The sequence below is a fragment of the Carassius auratus genome, unplaced genomic scaffold, assembly GCF_003368295.1.
Source record: "Carassius auratus strain Wakin unplaced genomic scaffold, ASM336829v1 scaf_tig00009130, whole genome shotgun sequence".
NCBI lineage: Eukaryota > Metazoa > Chordata > Actinopteri > Cypriniformes > Cyprinidae > Carassius > Carassius auratus.
Window position 1 is genome coordinate 1,092,364 of NW_020524006.1, and position 25,370 is coordinate 1,117,733.

At 35.3% G+C, this 25,370-nt stretch overlaps 1 protein-coding gene across 7 annotated transcripts in view; it reads left to right on the top strand.

Moving 5' to 3' along the window:
* The window catches only part of LOC113072479 (pleckstrin homology domain-containing family A member 1-like), a 40,450-nt gene extending 17,441 nt beyond the window's left edge, over positions 1–23,009 (top strand). Inside the window, exons 4-13 of one of the 7 annotated variants that reach the window (XM_026245467.1) lie at positions 230–275; positions 1,647–1,744; positions 6,122–6,250; positions 6,494–6,631; positions 7,430–7,498; positions 11,005–11,069; positions 13,483–13,546; positions 14,768–14,857; positions 15,222–15,292; positions 19,805–23,009. In XM_026245467.1, the coding sequence (XP_026101252.1) occupies positions 230–275; positions 1,647–1,744; positions 6,122–6,250; positions 6,494–6,631; positions 7,430–7,498; positions 11,005–11,069; positions 13,483–13,546; positions 14,768–14,857; positions 15,222–15,292; positions 19,805–20,006 (972 nt within the window). In that variant the 3' untranslated portion in view covers positions 20,007–23,009. Of the gene's footprint in view, positions 1–229; positions 276–1,646; positions 1,745–6,121; positions 6,251–6,493; positions 6,632–7,429; positions 7,499–11,004; positions 11,070–13,482; positions 13,547–14,767; positions 14,858–15,221; positions 15,293–19,510 lie in introns of all 7 variants that reach the window. The other 6 variants (XM_026245468.1, XM_026245471.1, XM_026245470.1 and 3 more) reach the window with 6 other exon arrangements.
* Positions 23,010–25,370: the final 2,361 nt, after the last annotated feature.

Genomic DNA, 25,370 nt, shown 5'->3' on the forward strand with positions numbered 1-25,370 from the left:
TTATATATTCATACAGACATGAATGATACATTTGTAAAAAAATGTGGCTTAAGAAAAGTAACTATGCATTTTTTATAACATTTTTTGTAATGGCTCGCCATGTGATTTAAACTCTTATGTATAATAAAACAGCTTCTTTTTTTATGTTGAAAATGTTTTCATGCACTTTAAAATATGTGTCTGCATATGGGTACAATATTATTCATCTGGTCATATTTTGTCATTAAAGGTTAGCGATGCCACCAAATTGCGTCCAAAGGCAGAGTTCTGCTTAGGTAAGAAAGTGATGTTTCTCTCTCCACGTCACTCTGAGGATGCAGTACACGGAAGGTAGGGCATGTTAGACCATGACCCCTGACCCTGGCTATTGTTCTGAGATCAGAGCCAGAGACAATCACACACTGGGGTTTCTGGGACTTTACCCGGTGGAGTTAGACGAGAGGCCAGTGTCAGGAGTGTATGTGAGCAACATAATACAAATGCTAAAATTAGTCATACATTGCATCTCATACTCTAAAGTGTTTAATAAAGTATTAGTCTGACCTTCCTGGTGTAATTCAGGCCCAGTGAACACCTGTTTGTTCTTTAACTTATGATGGAGTCTGTACTTTTACCAATATTATGAAATACTACTATAATAAAATTGAATCTGATATCACAGCTGGGTTTTTTTTACATGTGTTAAGTTGACCACATAAACGCAGTTACTATAATAACTGCCTCTCTAGCCAGCCGCACTAAAGGGATGTGAGAGTTTTCACTTTTAGACTTGCACAGAAAATGATTTAACTGGAATTTAGATGTTGTTTTTGTGACTTGTAAAGACATTTCATAACATTTTAGATTTTAATTGTTACGGTTCACTAACAGTGACATATTTAGAAATGAGAAGTACAATCTTTCAGTTTGTAGTATGCAGTCCCAATTATCAGGAAATTGAGCGTGCACACACACTCACACAGTTTGACTGAATCATACCTCATTAATAGCGGTTCACTTCCACAGTTTAGGCCAATTGCATTCATATCTGCATTGAAAAGTATCAGAGTTCACATTTCAAGTGGACTCTGTTTTCATGCTTTGTTCCTGGATGAAAGTGTTGTTTTAGCATTATTTTAGTTACTGAGATACTATTATAGATTTTACTAGTATTTCGCTATTTGAAATTTTATGTTTTCATTTTAGTTAAAGTTTAATATTTTTGTTTTTAATGTCTACACATGTTTTTAATGTATATTGTTATTACAGTTTTAGCTTTAGACATTTTAGCACATCAAGTTGAAAATGAGAAATGTTGTTTTGGCAAATAGCTTAAATTAAATGCGTTGTTGTTTAGTTTAGTTTAGTTTTTCCTCAAGTTAATGTTTATTTTATTTCAAGGAGTGAAATTGTTTTTATAACTATAATAACCCTGGTGCGGAAGTTTGTAAAACCGTATTCACATCATCCAACCAAACTTTTACCTCAAAGAAACCTGGATGCACACCAGAAGTGGTCGTGTGAAAGCACTCTTGTTCAGGCCTAGAAGCACACACTTAGACAGGAAGAGATGTAATCCATTTTGGCAAATCCATAATGCCAGTAAAATTTGATTTATATCATCATCTCCAAATTCTTTAAATATAAATCTTTGTGTCCTCCCACAGTCATCAACGCTGGAATGAGGAAGTTTTACTTGCAGGCGAATGATAAGCAAGATTTAGTGGAGTGGGTCAGTGCACTCAACAACGCCACCAAAATCACAGTAAGTCACTGATCCTGGATCAGATTCCTCTTACTAACCAGAAAAGAGTTAAGATGGTTCCCCAAACTGCAGATTTTGGAGAACTGGATCCTGTAAGTGAACGGACACAATTGGCCTATTTCAGCATCTCGGGCCATAGACAATTAAGATAAGTGAACAATCAAACAAGAGAAATGTTATGATATGTTAATTTATTGGCTTTTAATTTATGAATTGCTTGTGTTGGCGAAATATATATGCCGTATTTTTCGGACTATAAGTCGCATCAGTCCAAAAATACGTCATGATGAGGAAAAAAACATATAAGTCGCACTGGACTATAAGTCGTATTTATATAGAACCAAGAACCAAGAGAAAACATAACCGTCTACAGCCGCGAGAGCGTGCTTAATGTTTTCACTGTAGACTACAGGAGCACTGAGCAGCATAGAGCGCCCTCTCGCGGCTGGAGACGGTAATGTTTTCCCTTGGTTCATTTCTCTTGGTTCATGTCATGTCACCTGACTATAAGTCGCAGGACCAGTCAAACTATGAAAAAAAGTGCAACTTATAGTCCGGAAAATACGGTATATATATTAGAGCTGAAACAACGAATCGATTTAATCGATTAAAATCGATTATTAAAATAGTTGTCAACTAATTTAGTAATCGATTTGTCGCTAAATAAATTTTATTTGCCATAAGCGGCTCATTTCGTGCATATTTCAAATCTGCGGTGACCAAAGTGTGGCAGTAATGAGCCACCGGAGGTTTTACTCAGCCAGTACAGCAGGTGAAGTAGCGAATAGCCAATAGCTGGCCTCGTTTTATGTCACGTGCTTCCCGAACAGCGTCTCTGCAGCATTCAGCGGGAAGTGGGAGTACTTTACTTTGAGCCTTCAAAATGAAGAGTAACCTGTAAACTCTGCACTACTGAACTGTTTAAGGGGCCGTTCACATATCGTGTCTTTTGCGTGCTCAAGTTCGTTATTTCCTATGTAGGCGCGCAGTATGCACTCTCATAATGGAAGCGACGCGGTCGCGACACGCACGCGGTGCGATGCGCCCGTTTTTCCAGGTGCGTCCACACCGCATCCATTTATCCTTTGCTGAAATTTCCGGGTCTTCATGGAGAGGGCACGTCATGGTTGCTTAGCAAAGGCAGACGCCTCAGGGGCGCTTCTGCCCGAGCGCTTTGGAAAGAAGGAGAAAGCTAGCGTTTTCCACGCGTTTTTAGGTGCGATTATGTGAACGGCCCCTAAGAATTTTATTTGTGCAGATTCTCCAGTACAAGGTTGTTTGCAAATGTTTAGTCGTAAAAGCTGATAACATTGCTTTTTAACAGTTAACATTTAAAGCTTTACAAACATGTTATGTGATCAGTTTGTCGTTTACCAGTTCATAATTCAGACTTGCAGCCTAATTATGACTGAATGAGAGAGGTAAATGTTTGAGTATATTTAAAATGCACTTCTTTTCTAAGTATTCACTGCTCTTTTTCACACAGCAGGTTTTTTGTGTGTGTCCCAATTTTTTTTTTTCTGGACAACCTTCTGATGGATTTTACTTTAAATTGTGAGTTCCATTCAGGTTTCATGCCATTGGCACTTTTTTCCGAAGGATTGTTTACAATTTCACAGCATAAGCTATAAAGCTTTTTCCCAGTAAATAATAAAATACAATGCACTGCAATTTTATTCTGTTTTATCCTTATACTTCATGAAAATATGTTCTCAAAGATTCCTTAAGCTTTGTTTGGGATGTTAAACTACTTTAGGAGCTCTAAGGACTGCCATGGTGAAAACAATATTTGAAATCTCCTTGTGAATTTTGCTAGAGTATGGGTCAGTGTTTTGATTGCAGAAGAGTTCGACAAAGGATTACTAACATAATAAAACAACTCCAGGTATATTTTTGATGAGGATATGACAATGCAAAATGGTTAAAATCTCTTAAAAATCTATGCTGAATGATAAAGACCCTTTATTAATAATTTACTTGGGGAAAAAATGGAAAAAACTAAAATATAAGTACATAAACCGATTAATCGTAAAAATAATCGACAGATTAATCGATTATCAAAATAATCGTTAGTTGCAGCCCTAGTATATATATATATGTATATATTAGGGGTGTAACGGTACGTGTATTCGTACCGGACCATTTCAATACAGGGCTTTCGGTACGGTGCACGTGTGCACCGAATGACCGAATGCAATATTTTGTGTGTGGAACATCGGTACATTTTCGTGTTTCCACACAAACATATTAAGTGGCGGAAGTCTCCACGTTCAGCGCAAATCCCGCCCTGCAGCTGATTCTAAAGTTTTCAAATGGCATCACACCAGTGTGAACATCACTACAACTAGGAAAAAAATGACCGTAATTCAAACGCAGCTCCCGTCTGCATTTAAACAGACCTTTGCTCTGTTGTTTAAGGTTCAAAAAACACATTATTTTCTACATACTGTACATTATTATTGCTCCCATATGACCCGACTTTCTGAAACGTGTAAATTTTTACAAAGCTAATCGTTCTGAAAAGCAAGGTGTGCTCTGATTGGCCAGCTATCCAATGCTTCGTGATTGGCTGAATACCTCAAGCCTTTACCATACTGTGATGCCGTGTCCCGGCGCGACGAGACAAAAACCAATAAGACCTATTACTAACGAGGTATTTGTTGTATTTAATGAGGACATAACTACTGATTATAATGACTTATACTGCCATTTTATGCGTTGCATATCGCGCCGTGTAAACATAAAACCATGTCTGCATTTGTGATCGGAGAAATTACAAACAAGTGCTACTCTATACTGCTCAAAACTCACGTTTGAATCATCAGTGTCAAATTCTTTAAATATGAAACATACTTACAGGCTTTCAAAAGTGCCAGTCTGTCCTTCAAAGTTGGAACTGATTCACTTTATAGAAACAGCCTTTGTACACAGTGTCTCCACAACATGGCGATGGCGGCAGCATCAATGCTACAGCGGGAATCAAAGTTAAAGCCTTCTATCTTTGCATGAACATTAGGCTTGGATGATTCTCAACTTTTATAAAGAATGCCTCTTTGGGTTTGAGACTTTAGTCTTTGCAGCTTTAGGGATCTTATCTATGCACGAACAGCTTGTAACATTTCATAGAGAAAGGAAAACTTGAAATTGCATCATATGACCCCTTTTAAAAAAGACATGCATACATAAACATACATATTTTTTTGAATATGGGTTCATTAATGGGACACAGTATTGCAACATTTTCTAGTATGCCTCACACAGACATTCACTCCACACAGCTTCATGTAGGTAATGTTTTTCCTTCCAAAAAGCTTTCCGAGCACCTCGTGTCTGATCTTGTCTTACGACTGCTGGAATACAATAATTATCCCATGAGCAAATGACACTCGTCACTACACTTCTATAAAATGCTATTGCATGGCAGCTTCACAATTATTTTCTTGTAGAATGAAACGGTCTAATTTTACTCATTTGATTGTTTTCATTTAAGTAGATTAGAAGTATTTAAAAGAATCTTATAAATGCATGCCTAAAAATACTGAATTAAATCGTTCATGAATTTGAATTGTCTGTCAAATACGTTTGAATTGTTCCTAATATAACAACATTCTTTGAATGTTAATGGCAGTATTATCATGCAGTGCACGATGTGTTTGCTGTTGGATGCTAACATGCTAATATGATTACAACTGACAGTTTGTTATGGGTCAGAGGTAGCATGTGTAATGATGATGTATTGATCAGGGATGTGTTTTTAGCCTGAAGGCACAAAACAATGAACTGCCATCCCCAAAGAAGCTACTGTAGTGTCAGGCTGATCACTGTATCGGACTGACCAGACAGACAAATTATTCATTTACTCCGAGGGGATATGTCTAGTTTTGTTGAGTTTTTTTATTCCAACAACATGAAAAGCATTGCAAACTTTTCTACTTATTATTATTATTATTATTCAGCATTGGAAAGAGTAATTGGCATCAGTAAGATAAAAATAAAATAAAATAAAAAGTATTTAATACTATTCACCAGTGCTGAATTTATTTGATCAAAAATTCAGAAGTAATATTGTGAATTATTATTATTATTTTTTTTTTTTATGTATTTAAAATGTATTTCAGCGATAGCTGGCTTTTTTTTTAAATGTATTAAATAGAAATAGAAATCTTGTAACATTATAAATGTCTTTGTCACTGTTGATTAATGTAATGTGTCCTTTCTAAATGAAAATATTCATGAATGGAATGGTTTGATCTAGAATTGATGGTCCTTGTCAGACTTTTTTTTAAGTATAGAACTTATATAAATACTCCTATAAAGAAAGCAGCTGTCGCATACAGATTTGTTACGATTGTTTGTCTTTTCTCATTTCTTCTGCAGGTGCCGAAGTCAGGAGAGCAAGTGGCGCATAATACAACAGAAGCTTGTGTGGACACATCAGGTGCCATGAAACAAGTGTCCTACAAGACGGAAATCATTGCAGGAGTGCCCATCATCACCACCACACAGGTCACTTTACCTCATGACACATTAACATATATTAAAGGGGGCTCCACTGCAAAAACAAAACTCTGTAAGATACACTGAGCAGTAGCATTATATCAGTTGTTTTATACTTTGATATATATTGTGGTGCTATATGATTACCACTTTCATGTAACATATGTTTACTGATTGTCATTACTGATGTAAAAGAAAAGAAGAATAAAAAGGATGATGTAATAAACTTTGTTGTATGGCACTGGCTCTCAGGAAAAGGGCGAGGATCAGAATGGTGCAGACAGGAGTGTGCAGAGGAAACCTCCCGGTCAGCTGCCGTATTACTTGAGCCGGAGTAACCAAGACCAGTCAGTCATTAAAGCTGGATATTGTGTCAAACAGGGAGGTGTGGTGAGTAAGAAATACAGAATAAATTTGTATTTTAGTTTTTTGTTGAGTATCATATTTCATCAATCAGACTTTTATGGCTTATATAGTATGTTATAGGAAGATACATAGCTCATACTCGAAGAAGGTGGGAAAAAATTTATTCTAGTGGCCAAACTGAGGGAAAATATACACTTTTATGCAGTTGCTGATATTTATATGGCCAAAAAGTAAGATAGAATTCTGTTTATTTGAAATGTAAGCTATTGAGATGTTTATTACAAAATAGCTGACTACTAAATAAAACGTATGCATATGAAAACACACAATGTAATGCAATACAGTGACAAATAAATATTCCTTAAAACCTGATGTATAATTTTTAATACTCCCATTTAAAAAAAAAAAAATCTAAAATATCGATATTTAGATAAACCTGTAGGTAAAATCTATGTTGCTTCAATCAAGTAAGTGTTTATCTTAAAATATTTCTTGCAATATTACTAAATCAAAACCAGTAAAGATTTCACAGAAAAAAGACTTGTGTACCACAACCTAAAGGGGGATGTTATTAAAATTGTACTAAAAGGCCGTTTACTTCCTTAAAAAAAAGTGTAATCGTTTGTACAAAACCGTGTACAACGGGTTTTTCAGCATGATCATTTTACTTATTTAGAGAATTAAAAAAATGTGCATATCAAATATGATCCAGAATGAACACCTGTCATTCACCAAATGCATAATCATACAGCCTACATGATTTAAATTTCCATCTAGGTTGGCATCTCTTACAGAGATTTCTGTCTTTCTGTCTTTCTCTAGATGAAAAACTGGAAAAGGAGATATTTCATGCTGGATGACAATACACTGAGCTACTTCAAATCAGACATGGTTAGTCTCTCCCTCTCTCGCGTCCTCCTGCATCTCTCCACAGCCTTGCACATTGCTGTTGGCCTTGAATTCTACTTAAACCCACTGACCTGTGCAGCTCTTTGTTTTCACTGTGTTTTGCACCTGTGGGTCTGTGAGCCTGTCTATAAGCTCCCATCTGATAAGTGAAAGTCCGGAATGTGTATTGTTCATGCCATCTGATCCAATCACATTTCACCAATGAAGCATAATTACATATGTGCCCCCAGAATTAGACAGTGACTCATGTGGGAGTCAAAGCTTGTGTCCAGTAGAGGCTATAAGACCGTGTGTGTGTGTGTGTCTGTGAGCATGCCTTGGTGTTTGTTTGAGCTTGTTCGCAGTGTCATGAATTCCTCTTGCTGTGTGTCAACAGGCTGACTGTGTCTGAACATGTCTGCATCAGTGGCTATTGCTTTAGGACAACACAGGAAGCACATCTTCCTCTTAAAATTTAAAGAGGAATTCATAATTACATTTAGAAACAAATATAATTCTGTTATATTTAAAAACATCCGCAGGGCCTGTTGCATACTTTTTTTTTCAAGGAGTCGAAAAATTTAGGAGCACATTAAAGAACTTTTGGGGTGCTATATATATACATATATACAGCGTTCGAAATCTGCGGGGTGGCCCGGACCATAAGTAATTAGGGACCCCCCATAAGAATTCATTTTTGGATTTTGGGGGGTGCCCGACAAATATTTTTAACATTAAAAATGATTCTGAGAATTATAGGTTTTAGTGACGTTTTGTATTTATAACAGTAATTAATTGATTTCCTAGAGCGAGGTAGCAATCAGTTCAGCTATTAGCCGAGTGAGTTCCTATACAGCGTCACAGATTGTTGTGATGCTCCCACAGACACGTACTAGATGAACGCGGCAAAATGAGACATCATAAAGAGTGACAATCACTAATGCACCGTTAAAGCAGCAAGAAACAAGCTAACACAAGAAGCAACTGGACCAAGATCCCAACTAAACCAAACACTGTCCACCACAATGGTGACTTCGAATGAATCAAGTATCAACATTTAAACCTCTGTTAATTCTCAATAAGAGCTTCTCTAGATATCTGACAGATATAAAGTCACAGAACCTTGTAAGGAGGATCTGTGAACGTCAATATTGGACATACAGAAGATATAAAAAACATTTTTAAAAAAGACATCATAAAAACATTCTGTCTCCTCGGTGGGCGTCTTTTCAATGTCTGCAAAGACATAAAAAGACGTCCACTGGACGTAACTTTGCCTAGTGGATTAGGTTGATGTTAAAATTCGCAATATAGTAATTTTCAAATAATAGTTCCTTTAAAAACAAACAAAAATATTAAATACATGTTGAAAGGTACTTCATGCCACAAGAATCAAAAAGTTATTTGACCCGTTTTATGGTCTTTCATTTATTTAAACTATTTGAATAATATAAAAAATTGGTCATGCGTATAGATGGTCATGCGTCTTTGACAACATGCGCAACCAGATGTTCGAATAGTTCGAATATTCGTGTATTTTTTAGAGGGAATATTCGAACTTCATTTTTGAGCAATTTTGACAGCCCTAGAGACACCAATGTGTCCCTGAGCCAGACACTTGACCTCTAGTTGCTCCAGAGGTGTGCGACCTCTGAAACATATATAGCAATTGTAAGTCGCTTTGGATAAAAGCGTCAGCTAAATGTAGATAATAGGCCTTGTGTTCAGTAAACAAAAAATATTTTGTTCTGATATTTTTTAGGTTAACATGACTATTTATGTTGTGACAACTTGTGATATTAAGTTATTTTAAGTTGGGTGGACCTTAGTCCCCATTTGTTAAGTTTACTCAAAAAAGCGCTTGCGATAAGTTGCCTTATTTTTTTAAGTTGACGCAACTCTTTTTTTTTTTTTACAGTGTATCATTTAACTGAATCATTTGAACCAGTGTACATATTATGTACACACTTGTTTTTATTCTGTACTTAGATTTTAAAAAATAACATTTTAATCCATTAAATATTTCTGTAATTAAATCTATAATCACACTGCTTGCCCTGCCCTGTACATAACCATAATAACAAACCTGTTCCCAACCTTAACTGTGTCCCACCTAAATAGCAGCAGAAGTGTTTTGCAATACAACATCATCAAAAAAAGTACATTGTACCGAGCAATTCATTTTTTGACATGAATACAGAATATAAAGCGGGACCAAATATTAAATTACATTTTCTTTGTCGTAATTTCTGTAGTTAATACTTGGAAAAGCTGCTTTTAAAAGCCAAATGCAAATAGCAAAAATAAAAAAATTAAATGTATGAATAGGCTTTTTATGCTATGATTAAGTTGTGTAATATTAAACCCAAGTCAAGGCCATGTGTAAGTTTTGAAAAGGTTAACACCACCTTTGACCCTGATATATAAAGCCCTGCTCCAAATCTCAGTTCTAGAGCTAAACCATGTGAATAATTAACCTTACAGGTATAAGCTTGGGAAATTAACAGTTTCATAATCCAAAATTGAAAATGACACTGGGTTAACAATTTCAAGATGCCTATAATAACTGCCTATAGTAACAGGATGTTATTATAATAACTATAATAGATGCCTATAACAACAAGATGCCTTTAATAACTCACTGGAGAAGGGATGATTAGACAATCGATTGGCATCCAACATACGTTTCCTCTCAAATAAAGTAACCATGTCTGATAAAGAAACCAACATTGGCTCACTTTTTTTAAAAGTAGTTTTTTAAAATCATGGTAAACTGTTTTAAATAGTTTTGACTGGGGCCGTAGAACAATGGAAAGTTGTTCCACTATTCAAACAAACAACTTCCTGTTGAACATTTTTTGACACGTTATTTCCCACGGATTTATAGTAGCCTAATTATTTTTATTCCCATGAAGTTAAGAATAGCAGAAACTAGTAAACTGATCTTCTTTCTCCAACAGTGAAATTTCAATGCAATTATCACTAGGAGTTAAGTCATATAAGCAAAATCTTACTATGAATGTTCCAAGGTTTCATTTCATATCCAGAATACAATTCTTTACCTATTTCCAATTGAGAAGCTGTTACAAATCATACAAAAATTATTGTATTAAATCAAATCTATTTAAACTAAACCAAACCATGACTAGATTCAGATTTCTGTTGATCTAAATAGAGGCTAGTGGACTATGATCTGTGGTTCTAAAGTACTGTATGTGTTAAACACCGTAGGAAAAGACAACTGTGATGTGTGTGTGTGTGTGTGTGTGTCTGAGGAGGGCAGGCATAGGAACGAGGCTTGGTCAAAGGCTAAATCATACAGTAGATGTCAATAAAGGATACTTCAGGGCTGATAATCATAAGCCTGCGCTCACTGCTTACCTGCTCGGGCCTGTACTTCCTCACTGCACACACTCAGCATAGCTGGAATGTTTGCTCAGTGCTTATCAACCATTCGCATGAAATAAAGACCGTTTTCAATAGATTACTGAATGAAACTTTGTTTTTAGGAGCGGGAGGCGTTGCGAGTTATTCCTTTGAAGGAAGTCAACAAGGTGCAGGAGTGTAAACAAAGGTCAGTAGTGTTTCATTTTTTTTTTTTTTTTTAGTTTTGTTTAATGTTTCCCAAATACACTTTGCCATAACCCCTGTCATTCAGTGTTCCACAAACAGGAAGTTACGGCTCATATGTACACCATTGGTCAAGCCAGAGGTTGACAAGCTGTGTAAACAAATCCTACACAATGCTAAATTATTGTCTCAATGGCATACTTATAGTTGCACTTTAAAGTCACATATAAAGTGGTATATATGTCAAAATAAGGAATAAGAGATCTGTCGCTATTTCATTGAAAGTGCATGCATTTAAACTGTGATTGATTGTGTTGGACAACCTACTAGGCACACATTGTTATCACGTCTGGGAAATCATCTGGAAAAGCATCGTGCTCTACTTTAACCAACTTAACTGAGTAGAAACAACTGCAAAACATTTCAGAGCAGATTCACATACATTCTGTCACATATCTGAGAAATCTTCTGACAAATGACATTCTTAGGAAACATTTGTGACGTTAGAGATATCGGTCCCACTTTATATTGTGTCCCTAATACCTGTGTACTTACATAGTAACAATGTGTATGTAATATGTAACCACAGTGTAATTACACATTGGTGCATAGTATCTAAAGCTGTAATATTTCTGTAACTACACATATGTAACAACCCTCAGGATGGTTTGTGTAAGTACAAATGTGGACCAGGACATTTATAATTACATTTTGTAACAACAGTATGTATAAGTGTAATTGGAAGCATTTGATACAGTAGGTGGAGATGGGTAGGTTTAGGGGTGAAGTAGGATTCAGGAGGTGGAGATGGGTAGGTTTAGGGGTGAAGCAGGATCCAGTGGGTGGAGATGGGTAGGTTTTGGGGTGAAGTAGGATCCAGGAGGTGGAGATGGGTAAGTTTAGGGGTGAAGTAGGATCCAGGAGGTGGAGATGGGTAAGTTTAGGGGTGAAGTAGGATCCAGGAGGTGGAGATGGGTAGGTTTAGGGGTGAAGTAGGATCCAGGAGGTGGAGATGGGTAGGTTTAGGGGTGAAGTAGGATTCAGGAGGTGGAGATGTGTAGGTTTAAGCGTGACGTGGGATCCAGGAGGTGGAGATGGGCAGGTTTAGGGGTGAAGCAGGATCCAGGAGGTGGAGATGGGTAGGTTTAGGGGTGAAGCAGGATCCAGTGGGTGGAGATGGGTAGGTTTAGGGGTAAAGTAGGATCCAGGAGGTGGAGATGGGTCGGTTTAGGGGTGAAGCAGGATCCAGGAGGTGGAGATGGGTAGGTTTAGGGGTGAAGCAGGATCCACTGGGTGGAGATGGGTAGGTTTAGGGGTGAAGTAGGATCCAGGAGGTGGAGATGGGTAGGTTTAGGGGTGAAGTAGGATCCAGGAGATGGAGATGGGTAGGTTTAGGGGTAAAGTAGGATCCAGGAGGTGGAGATGGGTAGGTTTAGGGGTGAAGTAGGATCCAGGAGGTGGAGATGGGTCGGTTTAGGGGTGAAGCAGGATCCAGTGGGTGGAGATGGGTAGGTTTAGGGGTGAAGTAGGATCCAGTGGGTGGAGATGGGTAGGTTTAGGGGTGAAATAGGATTCAGGAGGTAGAGATGGGTCGGTTTAGGGGTGAAGTAGGATACAGGAGGTGGAGATGGGCAGGTTTAGGAATATGTAAAGTGGGAGGTGTTGGATCTCGAGTTGGAGTTTGTGCACCACTGTAATATCAGTGACGTGGTAACTCCTCAGGAACTGTCCACTTAATATAAAGTGTAACATTCTGGACACCAACCACAATTTCTATTTGAAGCCTAACTTACTGGCCGCTGCTGTGTAACATCAGAGTAATTACATGATAAATCGAATTTAAAGTGTAACATTTTGTTATACATTTGTACTTTCATTACCAAAAAGTGTTGTTACCAGTGTCCTGTTACACATTTGTACTTACACACAGTGGGTTGTTACATATGTGTAGTTACACAAAAATTTGAGTTGTAGATACTATGTACAGTACCAATATGTACTTACACTTTGGTTAAATAGTATGTACACATCTAGTTACTATGTAAGTACACAGGTATTAGGGACACAATATAGTTGAACCGAGATATCAATTTTTTTTTACATTTGATCTTCCGGATGAAAACACACTCTGAACAGACGTCACGATGATGTATGTGTTCTGTCAGGATAGTTAAGGCAAGAGTGACATTTCTTATAATTTTATTTACTCAAGGCAGCCAACCTTATCTTAATATTGAAATGTGACAGTTCACAATGTTTAAAAGTTCCACAGTTTGGGACTTGGGCAGACTTTCATAATAGTGCATAAACAAAGAGTAATAAACAATAAAGCATTCCCATCATTCATCTGTGCTGCTGTGCTGTTTCAACAGCTTTTACCCATAATAATTGTGTCTGATATTGATATGTGTTTTTAGTGACTTGATGATGAGGGACAATCTTTTTGAACTGGTTACTACCTCAAGAACTTTTTACATTCAGGTAGGAATGTCATGTAAGAAAATCATATTAATTCTCCAATGGGTTTTATATTATTAGGATAATTTTTAGTATTTGATGGTAAACTAAATGCATATTTTTTCTTACAAAAGTGTTTTAGTGGCAGGTTAAAAAAATTATGTTGCTTTATTTATTTATTTAAAAATATTATCTCATAAAAAGCATTATTCAGTGAGTAAGTTTGAGAATAAAGTCATAAAATTACAATATAAAAGTAGTACTTTTCTGGGGAATTCAGTTGTTTATGAAAATATTTTTGTGCAAAAGGCCTATTTATAGATTATTCTCAAAGCATTAAGTTTATGCTGAAAATTCTGAAATGTTCTATACTTTATTTTAACATGGCACTAAAGTACTGACTTTTATATAAAAAGAAGAAGAAGAAAATCTGTGAAATCAAGATGAAAGTATAATAAATAAAACATGAACAAAGTGAACTGATTTGTGAAAAACTGCTATTCAAAAGTTTAGGCTCCATAAGGTTTTTAGTTTTGTATGAATATCTTTAAATAAATGTAATGCTCTCATGCTGGATAAAATAATTAATTTCTCATAAAACAAACAACAACAAAAAATCACCATTTTGTAATTTAAAGTGTCCCTGTGGTTCAAGTGGTAGAGCATTGCGTTAGCAGCGCAAGGTTGTGGGTTCGATTCCCAGGGAGCACGTGTTAGGTAAAAAAATAATAATAACTGTTAGCCCGAATGCACTGTAAGTCGCTTTGGATAAAAGTGTCTGCTAAATGCATAAATGTAAATGTAATTATTTTATTTCATATGTATTTACAGTATTACTATAGCTTTTAGCATTTTATCGTTCGATTCGTAGAAAACCTTTATTGTTGGGACAATAGTTTTAGCTGTTTAGTTTTTCACATTGCGTTATTTTATTTGTGGAGACGCATTACATATCAACATAACTTTTATTTAAGATGGAATATAACTCATATTTCCTGATAAAGTTTTAGCAGCAAAAAAAAAGTAAAAAAATAACTGGAAATCCCATTTGTGATCAGATTTTTAAAAGTAGTTCCATCGATAGATAAGGTTGTAACGATACCTTTAAATCTGAGTTGGTACTTTGTCTAAAATATTTGAGAGCCGCTGATGTATACACTTCCAATCAAGAATAAATGTTTTAATTGATTGTTTTTACAAAGTTTGAACAAAAATGAAAGCTGTCTGTATTTTTCTCTGTCTCAGTCGGACAGCCCAGAGGAGATGCACGGCTGGATCAAGGCTATCTCTGGGGCCATAGTGGCCCAACGGGGTCCTGGACGCTCAGCAGCCTCTGTAAGAATCGACTTTGTTTAGTGACATTCTGAGTTCTCAGCCGTTTTGTGCTCTTCTGGTTTGATTTGTCTTTTGTGAAGTGTTTTGTAGCCACACATCCTGTCCATGTCCAGCCCACCTATGTTTCTCTTCAAATGTCACTCTTTTATGTTTGCTGCTGGAATGAACAAAGGCCCAATATTAGAAGGAGAGTTTACCACACAATTAAACATTTGTCATTGTCCGCTCAAAAACTGGCCCAATTTACCAGACTGCCCATTCTAGAGTAATCTCTTTGTGCCTGTCTGTCTCTCTCTCTGTTTGACTCTATCTTTTTTTTTTTTTTTTGCCGTGTCGGTGCCTAATGAATGTGCGTGTGTTACAGATGCGTCAGGCCAGACGGCTCTCAAACCCTTGTATACAGAGGTATACTTCCTGCAATGGTGAATGCAGCACGTATGTGTTGAGATCAAACCCTTGCACTTTGTCCCTGTTTGTTTGCATCTAGCCCCAGCTTAGAGTTTAGAGGCATGTAGTCCTTGAACTAGATCTGAGAAGTGTTGAACTGCCCACAGACAAACCAAACTAAAACCAGACCTCTTATCATGCTGTTGACATCCATCATCCATCATTCACATTTACTCTTTTAAAACACTTTAGTACATCCAAACTAAACATCTCACACTTTCATCTCATTACCCACACTTCTGTCCAGCAGGTTTATTATAGTTAAGTAAAACCATAAAAGTAAAAAGTGAAATAAAAAAAGATAAAAAAAATGTTAACTGAAATCAAATTAAATACAAAAACATTTTGTTCACCTAGTTAAAAGGTAGCATTTCTCATTCTAATTGCATAATCTTATTTTAACTGATCTAAAATAACTAAAACCAAAACTGAATTTAAAAAAATTAATAAAAACTATATATATATATATATATATATATATATATATATATATATATATATATATATATATATATATATATATATTAAATATTATTAAAAAATAATACATTTCATATAATTAAAATATTTTTTTACAAGTAATACAAATATATGCAAGTAAGATAATTCACTAATCAAATATCGAAGACATTTACATTGAGACATTAGAAGGTGAACTAAATGCTTACTAAATGTATAGGTTAAAATAATTAAATTGGTATATATGATTTGGAAACGATCACAATATACATTTTTCAAGTATAAAGTAGGGTTTTGAGAATAAAGTCATAACATATTCTGGGAGAAGTCACAATTATTTAGGAAAATAATTTTTGTATGATTGGTGTTCTAATAAAACTTGAGAAATTTTTTTTTATTTTAACTTGCCAATAAAATGCTGACTTTTTTAAAGCAGTAAAGATATGAGCTAAATAAAGTATTACAATTATGAATTGAATTTATTTAAGAAAGACAATTTAGTATGCAAATAGATTTAAGAAAAGTTTGTCAATATTACTATGACTATTATAAAATCTGAGATTATAAAAGATCGTAAAAAATCGTAGGCTTATAAAAAAATTGAAATGATCTAATTAAGGCTGAATGGAGTCTGTACATGCATCAGTTCAGCCTGAATTAATTTTAGAAATTAGTGGAAAGGAAGAATAATAATAGAATGTATTAGGGATATCCGTACAGTGCTGCATGATGTAAAAGCAATGATGGAATCATCAAGATTGCCAGCACAGCAGGACATTATTTAATTGCGAGTCCACACTGATTCATAGAAATATTTAACAATCTCTTTACAAAAACATTACCATTTGTCATTCTTTTTAGTTTAGTTGAGCATTATTCTTAAGTGTTTATACACATTTTTGTATACACAATTTCAGTAAACTCTCATCATGAGCATCATCTGGAAAATAGTAATTCAGTTTAATAGATGCAGTACTCAATTGTGAAAATTCAAGTTCATATTTAACTAAACGTAAGAACTCTTGAATTTAATTTGTTGAGTTTGTTTGAGATTAAACTGAAATATAATTATCAAATCTTAAGTAAATGATACTATTACAGACAATAAAGATGGCCCTTCTAAACCACCTAAATTTCTTATAAACCACCTATATAAAGTTGCACCTCTATTTCTAATTCATACAGTACCCAGATGATGACCCATCCAGATCTCTTGTCAGGCTGCTGTAAAGCTGATGTTATTTTTTCCCCTCCACCTTCAGCTTAGCTGGAACAGGCACAGATTGTGCTTAGTTCTTCGATTCTTTAGGCTGTGCTTTGTTGTGCACTGTTTGTAAGTTTAGGTCTTCAGATATTTGGCTGGAATGGCCAAATAGTGAGATGGTCCTTGCTGCAAAACACATCCTGAATGCTGCAGAAGATCCAGGGGGTGTGGTTGGATCCAGATCCAGCCCCTCCCACCTTATATATTTCCTAAACCCACCCATCTCCACCCCCTAGATGTGGATCCAACCACGCCCCCTGGATCTTGTGTTCTGCAGTGGGGGCTACTGCAAATAGTCATAATTACTACAGTCACACTTTATTTTGGGGACCAATTATCATTTATTAACTATGACTTTTGCCTAGTTAGTAAGATAGTTGTTAACTTTAGGTATGGAGATGGCTTAAGAGATCTAAAATATGGTCAAACAAAATAAGGCATTAATATGTGCTTTGTGAAGGCCCGTTCACACCAAGAACGATAACTATAAAGATAACAGTAGCACTTTATTTTACAGTCCTGTTCCCATTTACATACTATTTACTTATTATAGTAATTACAATAACTATGCAATAACTAGGTACTAACCCTGAACCTACCCCTAAACCTAACCCTACCCCATATAGTTACCTTGTATTACCGGAACTTTCTTAGATAAATAGACTGTAAGTACACTATAAGTACATGTAAGTACACGTACTGTAAAATAAAGTGCAACCAAAATAACTATAAAGATAACTATATTAGCGTCCACACCAGCGAACGATATTGTCTGTGTATTCTAAGTGGACGCGTGTCTGCTGCTTTAAATTCTTTAGCTCATTACAGCAGGATTGATTCTGATTGGTTGGCAATGTTTTTATCGTTCATCAAAAAGTGATTCCAACGATATCGTTTCTCTGTGCCTTTATCGTTATAGTTGTGGTGTGGACTCCGCTATTAATATTGAGAACGATTTTTAGAACTATATCTTTATCGTTTCCTTTACAGTTATCGTGCTTGGTGTGAACGGGCCTTAAGTACTAATAAACAGCCAATATGCTAGTAATATGTATGCTAGTTAATAGTCCCTAAACTATTACTACCAACTTTTTTTTCATTAAATACTATATATTGCCTTCAACATATTATCAGATATATCATATCATTTTGTATTCATCATGTTTGTTACCCACCACATTTGACTTCCATTTACTTACAGTTTGCAATCCATTACTTAACCTCACCTGCTTTTCTTTTAAAAAATGTTTTGTATTTATTACAGGACATTATCAAAATCAAGGCAAAATATCATGAGTATTAACGATGCACAGAGTCATTTATTTCTTTCTTTCTTTTTTTTATTTATTTATCAAATCTGTTTAAAATAGTGTCGACTCCAGTCATATGTGTCTAGGAAAAATGTGTTTTAATCTGTTTTAAGTCATGTTGAGGTCGCATCACCTGCCTTGTAATTTGACCAAACACAAATTTCACATCAATATATTATGAAGATGAAAAAGCTAGCAAGACATAAATTAAAATTACTTGGTGCACCATTTAAGGGATATTTGACCAAAAAATATACAAAAATCTGTCATAATTTACTCACCCTCATTTTGTTGATTTAAATATGCATAAAAAAGAAGGTCATACAGGTTTGGAGTGACAAATGATGAGGAAATTAAGACAGAATTGTTCTTGGTGAGCTATCCAATGTAAAAAAAGAAGTATGCATGACACTTTAGCCATATTTCAAAGATATAATTAAGAAATTACATATCAAAATTGTCCTACTGAACTTAGTCCAAAAAAGCACAAAATTTTGCTAATTGCGTTTAATATACATTTAAACTATAATTAATATTCATTAAATTCGTATTAACATTATGGACAATATTCTAATGTTTCATGTTGACATCAACATGAAACAGCTTGGGATTTGTTTTAAAAATGACTCGTTTCAATGATTCAGAAACGACTCTTTCTTTTGAGAGACATAAAGAGTAACTCACCGTGCACTTTCAGATTTAAAACTTTGCAGGATGTTTTCGTTCACTTAGAGCTGTGTTACACACTGCATGAAAGCTAATTTTCAGAAATCCACAATAGGGGCACTTTAAGTATATTATTTCCATATTAATGGCTCTTTTTTTAAAGAATGCTAAAGTATACTTCTTTTTCACAAGGGATTTCATTAATGTTAAGGCCTGTTCACGCCAACACAATTGTTCGTCATAAAAATTCAGTCAGTTTTACGCTGTTTTTGTATAGCGTTATAGCTTTTAAAAGAATGACCAATGAAAGAAAATCGCACTGTTGTTAACAGGCCTTTATTTTTGAATTTAAGAATATTACAAATGAATTCCGTCTCCTCAAAGTATTTTATTTAACCTGTCCTTACAGTATATGTTGAATCCTTGTCCTGTCTTTTTTGTTGTTGTCCGTGCCTTCCTTGAACGCTTTTTCAGCTGATGTCCACTTCTCATTTATTTCCCTTACAGAGATTAAATATGACGCTGAGACACTAACAACCCCAAAACAAGCCCTTCTTCTGCACTACCAGCTGTCCTGTTCCTGCTATATCCCAGAATGATCTACAACCTCCTATCTGCTGTAGCTTTCACTGCCATTGCTCGCTAACTCGACTGCCGCCCATGTCCTAAACCGTACTAAACTTCCTGCTGTTCTTTCTTCACCTTCTCCCTGGTTTTGAGTTTTTTTCTTCCCTTTCTACCAAAGCAGTTTTCTCTGTCCTGACCAATGCTGCGTTGTGTAACATTCCTCAATCTCCACAGGAGCCCGCTGAACGAACATACTCCAACGAACAGAGTCTCTCAACTCCTCGCTCACCCCTCCCCACCAAACTCCATTACCCAGAATGCCGTTCCCCCTCGGGCCTTCAGCATGGTGTGGGAGGGGCCAGACCTGACCATCCTGCGGCCGGGGCCACAAGCACGCCTGTCGCTCCAGGAGTCGCCCCAAATCTTCTTCAAGTAAACGCTGACAACTCATCGCCATGGCAACTGAGAAGCGGCTTAATGCAGCCTCCAGATTGCCTGAAAGATGAAGACATACAAGTTACCCAGGTGTAAAAAAGTACTTGGTTTTTTATACACACATATTACGAATTATTAATGTCAAAATCAGGACAGGGACTCTTGAAGATTTTGAATCGAGCCCAGTGCACCATGGGATATGGTGTTTTTCCTGATCATTTTCAAGTCTCTTAAAGGACTGCACTCTATGAAATGGGGTCATAATCTAGAGAATTCATTAAGACTCGATAGCCGATTATTTTTCTGTTACAACCAATAACCAAAATTGTGGTTGATATTATAAATGTATTGTTTTTAAATCTAAAATACCATGTAAGCAAAGTGAATTCAGTGAAATCAGGCATAAAAACACTCAATGTACAGTAGAAAGTATGGACATTTACTTTTCAGGAAAATATGGTTTAAACTGGAAGATATATTGTTTAAATATAATATTATATAATGTTTCCAGTAAGGTCATAAATACATTTTAACAAAAGTATGCTACATATTGCTGATACCAAGAAGGCCACTAATAATCCTAAAATTCTTGTTTGTTTAATTTTAATCTGGTGCTTTTACATCATTTTTGGGGTGTACAGTTCAGACTTTTGTCCTAAAATAACATAATACTTCCTTAGATCCCATTGGGCCTTGTTTGGGTGGTCTTGTTTTTATTGATAATTGAATTTCATTTGCTTAATGTGTAAACTTAATTCGACATTTTGTCTGACCGCAACAAAAAAGACATGGTTGTACTGATAAGATATGTATCTCTGTAGAGAGAGAATGTGTTGTGTGTTATTATATTTCAGTTTTAAACACACTGCCACTCTTTATGGTATGTTTCTGACTAGGGCTGTGCGATATTGAAGAAAAATGCAGTATGTTATTCCTTGTTAAATAATGCGATATTCGATACGTTAAGCCTTTTGCTTTAAGTTTAAAAAATTCATTTACATCATATTTTAAAAATATGTAAAAACTGAAAATGATATAATTAATATCTCTATATGTTTTGTTATGCACCCTCGATGCGCAGGCTTCAAAGCAGCATTACTTCATGAAAGGGTGACCAAGTTCTTGGTGGAAAGTGACCATCAGTATTTTAGCATTACATAAAAAGCAAAGTCACAAATCTGAATGTAATTTCAACATCAATGTAAACCCCCCCAAAATTATAATATTTTATGCCGCTATATAATTAATGCTGCAATTCGCAAAAACTGTGATTTGGCAAAGAATGCGATTGTTTTCATGAGCAGCTTGTCAGTGAAAGTAGTACATACAGTAGCCTGTGATCAGTTGTATATATGCCTCCTTCCGAAGGCCAGAGGATGCTCTCATGCTGAAACTCCAAGGGCCAGATTCATTGACAGCAAAACGTCTCTTGCCATTAAAATAGAACTGTCAGGATTTACTAAAGATGCGCATGGGAAGTCGTGGCATAGTGGTTAGAGATTTTTGACTCCTAACCCTAGGGTTATGGGTTCGAATCTCGGGCTGAAGTAAAAACATAAACATGGTCTTTAATTGGACAAAATGTTCATAAATGCTTGTCATGTTTGGAAGATGTTTTGATGCATGTCTTCAGCGACTCGGATCACAGAGCCATGCTTCACTGACAAGCTGAGCATAACAGTCTTCCTGATGTCATAATCGCGCTAATCATTAGTTGTTTTTTGTGTAGCCCCAGTTAAGACATCACTATGTTTGCATTAATAGGCTACCCATCAAGACAGCCATTTTGACATCTTTGTGTGTATTTTGGACCGATCGAGTATAAAAATGCGCGAAAGAAAACTGAAGGGATCGCGCATGCTCCAGGTGTGTCAGACAGCAATGGAGTTGCTTTCTGCAACATATTGCACTTAATAACTCTATTATTGTGAAGCACATCACATAAGTAGCAGTCACGTGCCCAGTCTATTCGCTGCTGTATGCATCGACCTGAAAACTTGACTTTCCGCAACGTTTTGAAGTAGTAATATAACTCAGATATCGCATGCCATAGCGATATGCACATCGTGTTATGTACAATACAATATTTAGATATATCGTGCAGCCCTATTTTTAACTCACCATGTTGCAGCTCTCTTTTGGGAGCAAGACTCTATTTCGTTTGTCAAATGCATGTGAATGTAGAACTGTATTTCAATATACAAAAACACTCCAGACATGTTTGTTAAAGAGGTTTAATTTGTTAACATTAGTTAATGCATTATATAGGTTATCATGGACTTATGATGAATAATAATTTTACTGTATTAAGATTTATTTTTAATTTATTAATATACTATTGTTCGTTTTATAATTCACGTTAGATCAGTTAATGTGTGTACTTGAAATGCTTTTGAGTTACCAACTTATAAAAGTTGAAGTATATTAATCAACACTTGTGGGTATTGTTTATTCTTAGTTCATGATACCTAATGCATTAAAAAAATTAATGAATTGAACCAAAAGTATTACTGTAACAAACCACAAGCATTCACTAAATGCAGCTGTATGGACCCTTTTCACTGACTGTGATGATATTTCCATAATTATAATGTACGTTTATAACACTATACTTTGTTTTATATTACCGTTTTAAATTACCGAAAGTTACTTAACACTGCAACATACTGTAAGTGTTTGTAATACAACAGCTAAGGGAGAGATGGTAAATTTGACATGCTTCTCTCTTCTGACTGCTGTAGTCAGTCTCTCTGTATGTATATCCTGTTTTGTAAAGTTATAGAAATGCTCTTTTGCTATTGAAGCAAATGAGAACCCAAACATGTGAAGAGGGTCCATATGCATTATTGTGAATTTAAGCAGAGTCAGTGACCATAATAATTAATACCATATATTGTTTGTTTTTTGTTTTTTTGTGGATTCAAACGCTGCACCATGTTTTTTGATGTATAATATATGTAGTTGTCCTTGACTGGAAAAATTATTTTAAAAAATGTAATGAGTGTAAAAAATGTTTTTGCATTTATTTTAGTTTAAATAAGGGTTAATCTATAATAATCAGAATTAACTTTATATACACAGTTTGTTCACAGTGTTTGTGTATGTGTATTCACTGCTGGATGTCCCCATTGGTTAAAACATAAAAGTGATGTCAATTAAAATAAATGCAGGAAAGTTCAGTTAGGTTGTAGGATTTATATTTAGCTTAGTATAAAAAAGTTATTACTTTGCATACAAATGTATGAATTTATTTGTATTTATTTATTATAAATTTTTAAAATGTCTAAAGGATCGTGTGATACTTAAGACTGAAGTAATGGCTTTTCTTTTAAATATAGTAACAAATGTATTGCTCATTGTTAATGTTAGTTAATGCATTAATATTATCTAATGGGATATTATTGTAAAGTGCTATCATATTTCTGATTATAAAAAATTTATGTAGCCTTGGTGAGCATAAGAGACTTATTTTAAAAACATTTAAAAACTCATTGCAAGCTTTTTACCGGTAGTGTAATCACGTAATTATACAGAAATTATTAATATGAGAATATAACTGATTATTAACAGAAAATAACCATGTGTAAGACATAAGGCTGGATAGTCAAATTCTTGATATAGAAACTCAAAAATATAGCAGTCTGGATTGGTTTGTGAAACTATTTCAAAGGCTTTTGGACTCCACAAAGAACCACGTTGAGAGCCATTATCTCCAAATGGAAACTAGGCACATAGTGGTGAACCTTCTCGGATTGCCCGACCTTCTGAAATCCCTCCAAAAGCACAGCGATGGAGGAACAATGATTGAAGGAACTGCAGCCTCTCTTGCACCAGTAAAAGTCACAGTTAGTCCAAAATGCGGTTGCTAGAGTTCTTACCAGGTCAAAAAAAAATATGATCATATTAGCCCAATTTTATCATCTCTACACTGGTAACCTATAAGTTCTGTATGGACTTTTAGTAGTACCAAGTCCACTAAAGGAGGACGATCATTTTCACATCTGGCTCCTAAACTCTGGAATTGTCTTCTTAATAATGTCCAGGACTCAAACAGACACATCTCTTCAGCCAAGCACTTAATCAATTCACCCATAAACCCTTGTTCCCAGTTAGATCAGATAAAAGTCACAAACATAGTTTTAGCTTGAAATGTTATGAACAGCAGCTACGCTAATTCTTTCCTATCTGCCTATCTGTTCATAAATGATGTCCATCTCGAGGTATCTAGAGATTACACCAGCTCCAGCGTGGATCCAGCCTCATAGAAAGACTTCAGATGACTCTACACCTTTGAACAGATGATGCTAGCCCCTGCGAGGACCCCAGATGATGCCAACTTGAATCGATATACACAGTTGCTCAAATTTTCTCTAAAGTAAAATCATTACGATCACACCTGTAATAATCACTTTAATCAGCTTCTGCCTGAAATGAATTCATGCAATTTTTGGGGAGAGTGATTTGTGGACTGATTAATCAAAAGTGTAACTGTTTGGACATGGAATTGTGTGGGGTGGAGTAAAGAGTATTTATACGTTTGTTTATATATATATATATATATATATATATATATATATATATATATATATATACACACACATACATATAAATATTAGGGCCGGGACTCGATTAAAAAAAAATAACCTAATTTATTAGAGGCTTTGTAATTAATTAATCGAAATAAATCAGTTTAATCAGACTTTTATCTAAATAAAGCAGACTGAATTTGAGAAAGAGTTAAAGGGTGTTAACTGGGATGAGCTTCAACAATATGATAAAGTAAACGATTGCTGTAATAAGCTTATGTCTACTATTGGGAGTATTGTTGATAAATACATAAAAAAGCAAAAGAAATCCCAGAGGAAATTTCAGCTACCATGGATGAACGATAATATTCGAAAACTGATGAAAAGGAGAGACCTTGCCTTGAAAACTTTTATTAAGACCCGAAGGGACACTGATTTGAAACTATTTAAAGGTTTGCGTAACCAAGTTGTCAAAGAACTTAGAATGTCTAAATCAAATTATTATATTCAAGCTCTAACAGAGGCTAAAGGGAACGGCAAATTAATGTGGAAACAAATAAACAGCCTACTAAATCCAAAGGGTAATCTCACCCAAACAAAATATGAACTTAAAATGGGTGAACACACCATCAATGATAATGCACAAGTTGCTAATGAATTCAATAACTTTTTTATACAATCAGTTAGCAACCTAGCATCAAGCTTTCCATGCTGTAACGATATAGGCCTAACAAAAGTAGACCTGTTTGAAGGTCAAGATAACTCATTTCAGCTCAGGGAGGTTAGTGAGACAGCTGTTTTGAAAGCTATACAGGACCTTAACACCACGTTCTCAAAAG